The following is a 4980-nucleotide window of genomic DNA, read 5'->3' as shown; positions in this document are numbered from 1 at the left end:
AGCAAGCCGGCCCCCAGCAGCGACTTTTCAGCAGGACTGTCCTGCAAACTTGCCTGATGGCCCTTCTCCACGTTCCCTGCACCGCTGGGAGGGCGCCGGCGAGCCCAGCCCTGAAGGGGCGGAGCCTGCCCCTGCGCTTGCGCGCTCAGCCTGGCCGCTCCGGGCATGGGACTTTCAGGTGCGCGCTCTGCAAGCTCCAGTTTCTGCGCAGACACTCTGACGCGACGCGCCGTTGGGAAAGCGCAACGGGCTCGGCTCTCCACCCAAGGGCACTGCACGCCCAGCACCCGGCCATGTCGTCCTGCGCCCGCGTGGCGCTGGTCACCGGGGCCAACAAGGGCATCGGCTTCGCCATCGTGCGTGACCTCTGCCGGCAGTTTCCGGGGGACGTGGTCCTCACGGCGCGGAACACAGCACGGGGTCAGGCGGCCGTGCAGCAGCTGCAGGCCGAGGGCCTGAGCCCGCGCTTCCACCAGCTGGACATTGACGACCTGCAGAGCATCCGCGCCCTGCGCGACTTCCTGCTCAAGGAGTACGGGGGCCTCGACGTGCTGGTCAACAACGCGGGCATCGCCTTTAAGAGTAAGGGGCTGGGTGCTCCCAGGCGAGGCGTTCACCGCCGAGCATTTGCATCCGGGATGGGCCGTATCTGTCGGGGAATCGCTGCGGTGGGGCTTCTCCCGCATGTGGGGTCCAGAATAACTCCCTAGGGAACGAGAAGGGAACGGGGGAGGGGTGCAGCGAGAGCGGAGTCTGCAGGGAATTGGATGCTTTCTAGCCATAGGGAACTTTGCTTCTTTGGCTCGAATCCTGGGGACCTTTTCTAGATTGCCCCACAGCCTCTTTCTGATTGGACTTTGGGGCAGTTGGGTTAATTTTTAATGCATTTTGAAATAAACAAGAAAATTGCAAAAACTGATGCACAGAGATCCCGTGTGTGTGCACCCTTTGGGCAGCCCCCCCCCCCCCAGCAGTGGTACCATCTTACAAAACCATAGGCATTATCAAACCCTGAAAGTCACACTGGCACAATACTAACTAGACACAACTTTTACACAAAATTCAACAGATTTCACATGCACTGTTTTCTTTATATCTTCCTTTAGAATGTTACTTGAGGGCTTCCCTGGTGGCGCAGTGGTTGAGAATCCTCCTGCTAATTCAGGAGACACGGGTTCGAGCCCTGGTCTGGGAGGATCCCACGTGCTGCAGAGCAGTTAGGCCCGTGTGCCACAACTGCTGAGCCTGTGCTCTAGAGCCCGCGAGCCACAACTATTATTTAAAAAAAAAAAAAGAATGTTACTTGATGGCTACTATTTATTCACTCAACTTTTCTTTTCTCCTAAAAGCCATTGATTCCACACCGTTTCATATTCAAGCAGAAGTGACTATGAAAACAAACTTCTTTGGTACCCAAGATGTGTGCACAGAGCTCCTGCCTCTAGTAAAACCCCAAGGTGAGTCTGATGAAGAGCCCAAACTTCAGTGTTTCTGGCAAGATCTGGGCCCTGCCTGCGTCTGGTATCATCTACAGGCCCCCCTACCTCTCCTGCTCAGCTACACTGGCCTCCATCTGTGTCGCCATCCGGCCAGGTGCCCTGAGGCCTCAGGTTCCTCTAAACACAGCCCAGGTCATTGGTGCTGTCTGTCCAGCTGCTCTTTGCACATCTGGCTCTTTCTTTTTCCCATCTTAGCTCAAAGGTCTCCTCTGAAAGGCTTTTGATTTGCTCCATGCCCCCCACAGGCAGCGTTCCGTTAGGAGTCCATCTCAGGCCTTCTCTCCTCCGACCCCCTCTCAGAGTGAACTTACTCAGGCTAGTGGAGTCTCTACTCCCACCAGTTCATTAGGCCTCACTCAAATCTGTCACCTGCCTAGAACATTCCCAGAGCTCCAGGCACACATTGTGTCTTCTTGCCTCTCCATCTTAACCTGATTCCCATCCTTCCTCCCCTGAATCCCCCCATCTAAAACAAATATTTCTAAAGACTCGTCCTTTCCCCAAATCATCTTGGCCACTGATCCCATCATCCACCCACCAGGATCCTGGAGGTCACCACGCCTGCCCGCTTATTGCCATTTACCAGATCCTAAGACTTGTCCTACTGATTTTCTTCCCAGGCCTTCACCCCCATCCCAGCTCTACAGACGGGCCCTCAGCTGTCATTTCTAGACAATTGTAAACTCTCCTAAGGGTCTCTCCCCGCTTCTTGAGTCCTTTGCTTCCTGGGCATTCTCTATGCGCTACATGCTCACCCCCGCTCCCAAAAATCCTTCAGGAGTGAAGTCCAGGCCCTTAGCATGACTTGTAGGGATCTCCGTAGTCCGACCTGCCGAACTCCAGGTCCATTTTAACTGCCCTTCAACCTGCTCAGTGTTTCAAACAAAACAAACTCTCATATTCCTTTGGGTTAAACTACTATAATACTTACCCCCGAAGTAATGGGCCAGGAAGGGAACCACCACCCATTAAACATACCGAATAAGACAAGCAGAGACTTTTAGAAAGGTTAAGAGGCGTGGCTGGAGATTTATTTAGTACATGCATTTACAGTTTACACTCAGCTTCTGCCCTGTTTCCCCATCCTGTCCTCCTGGAAAGTTCTTCTAAGAATTGGTTCACTAGGACCTAAAAAGTCAGCTCTTTAGAGTGTCACCTGATTCCTCCACTTGTCCCAACACTTGAGGGCTGCAGTGGAGTTCCCTGTGTCAGCTGCACATGCTGAATTCCTCTTGACCTCGTGCTGAGACCTCTGGCCCACCACTTCTCTTACTTAGCTGGGCTGTTTCTTGCTGTCTCTGGGCTTTGTCCAGAAGGAGGAATGAGTACCCTCCAGATGTGCTAAGGCAGCCTCTGTTTAACAGCCTGTCTTGCCTCACGAAAGCTAGAGTAAATGGAATTTTAAATACATGCTATATTCTCAATATGAGTGCAGCAAGGTTTACTTGCCTTTTGAAATAGGAGAATTCTCATTTTGTTGGGGGAAAGCTACAGCAGTTCATGTTATCATGACTTAATCAAGCGCGTGATTCTCTTCTGAGTCTACAATCTCACCTGGTTGGGAGGACAGGGCTCCAGGTGGCTGGCTCTAATCCCTGGGGATCCAGTCAGTGGGCGGGGCTGGCACGGAACACATTGGGAAGATGAAGCAGCCACATCCAGGAGTTTATTACCTCGAGAGAACTTTGGATCTCCTGGTCAAGCTTCCCTAATACGGGTTAGTATTTTCACTGCTGATTCTAGACTTCCTGAGGTAGACTAGTTAACACAGAATAAAAAAGGTTGTCATTTGATTACTGATTATAACCAACCTAGAAGAAGTTAACAGTATTTCTCTGTCTACTGTCCAGGTTGAAGACCCATGAAAAAAATAATGTCAAGGCCCTTTTTTATTTTTGCGATATGCAGGCCTCTCCTGTTGCGGAGCACAGGCTCCGGACGCGCAGGCTTCGCGGCCATGGCTCACGGGCCCAGCCGCTCCGTGGCATGTGGGATCTTCCCGGACCGGGGCACGAACTCATGTCCCCTGCATCGGCAGGCAGACTCTCAACCACTGCGCCACCAGGGAAGCCCAAGGCCCTTTTATTAGTAGTAATATAGCTGCCTTTCCCGTTTACCAGTTAACCATTCTGACTTCCACTCCTGCAGGCTTTTTTTCTTTCTTTATGCCTTTCTATATTTTGCTTTTTTTTTTTTTTTTGCGGTATGCGGGCCTCTCACTGATGTGGCCTCTCCCGTTGCAGAGCACAGGCTCCGGATGTGCAGGCCCAGCAGCCATGGCTCATGGCTCATGGCTCATGCCGCTCTGCGGCATGTGGGATCTTCCCGGACCGGGGCACGAACCCGTGTCCCTTGCATCGGCAGGCGGACTCTCAACCACTGCGCCACCAGGGAAGCCCTATATTTTGCATTTTGAATTCATGAAATATGTATTATTTTTGTTCTGACAGAGGCTTGGTCATGTTTTTGAGAGCAAAATAGATTATCCTAAATATAGCATCTCTGAATGGTGCTTACTGCAACATTTTGACAAATTGGTTCTATCTTAAGGACAATGTCATTTCTATTAATTTACTAGTTGCTTCTTACTCTTTACATGTTCTGGATTAGAAGGAGGACATGGAATAATCGACCCGTTTCAAAAATGTGTTCATCTTAGAAGAATGCCCAGAAGATTAATATGGCAATTTCTCTAAATCAGTTTATGTATTTCAGAGAATCATTGAATGGGAGTCCTAATGCCATCTACTAATTTATTTGTTGATATTTTCTGAACTTCCAAACCTTTAGTGGGATAGACATCAAAGCTAACTGACTATGGCAGCATGACACGCCATTTCTGTTGCCACATTTTTTCCCCATGGAAAAAAAGGGTTTAACATTTTTGTCCATGCCTGGTAATTTTTGGTTGGAAACAGGACATTGCAGAATTTTATAGCTACTCTTCCTATTAGACCCTACTTCCCACGGGCTTGTGGTTGTTATTTGCTTATTTGTTCAGTGACTGGCTACATTATTTTTTGAAGTTGAGTCTCCGCCCTCCTCCCCTCGCAGTGTGAAGTCTCTGATGTTTCATCTCAGAAAGTACAGCCAAGCTGAGACGCACAGTCACACTGGGATTACTGTGGGTTTAGCAGAACTCTCTTTTGCTGTCTTTTTCCTGCACCGCACCCAGCTGTTAAGCTCCACTGCTTGCTGGCTGATTACTCCACTGTTTTTAACAAGGCACAGCATAAATTGCTTCACAGATGGATCTCCATCCAATTAAATTCAGGCTCTTTTGAAAGGGTAGTTTTGGTGCTCTGTTCTGAACCCAGAAGGGCTCTTATCCTTATCTTTCTCTAGTTTTCTCTGGCAAACTTGCTGACTTCCATGATTTAGTTTATATTTCTAACAAAGCTACCAACCTCCTAATTGCTTTTCAGCACAACTTGCATTGTTTTTGAGAGTGCCCTTAGGGTCGAACTTCCCCACACTCTTT

The 4980-nt window shown here is 49.7% G+C and overlaps 1 protein-coding gene across 1 annotated transcript in view; it reads left to right on the top strand.

Annotated features, from left to right (window-relative positions):
• Positions 1-253: 253 nt before the first annotated feature.
• Positions 254-4980, top strand: part of LOC103084663 (carbonyl reductase [NADPH] 1) — a 6248-nt gene continuing 1521 nt past the window's right edge. Inside the window, exons 1-2 of the mRNA XM_007470500.1 lie at positions 254-582; positions 1350-1457. Coding sequence (XP_007470562.1) covers positions 294-582; positions 1350-1457 — 397 coding nt within the window. The 5' untranslated portion in view covers positions 254-293. The remainder of the gene's footprint in view (positions 583-1349; positions 1458-4980) is intronic.

The sequence above is a fragment of the Lipotes vexillifer genome, unplaced genomic scaffold (genome assembly GCF_000442215.2).
Source record: "Lipotes vexillifer unplaced genomic scaffold, Lipotes_vexillifer_v1.1 scaffold402, whole genome shotgun sequence".
In the NCBI taxonomy this organism is placed as follows: domain Eukaryota; kingdom Metazoa; phylum Chordata; class Mammalia; order Artiodactyla; family Lipotidae; genus Lipotes; species Lipotes vexillifer.
The sequence above is the reverse complement of the archived record's forward strand: the minus strand, read 5'-3'. Positions and strand labels throughout refer to the sequence as shown.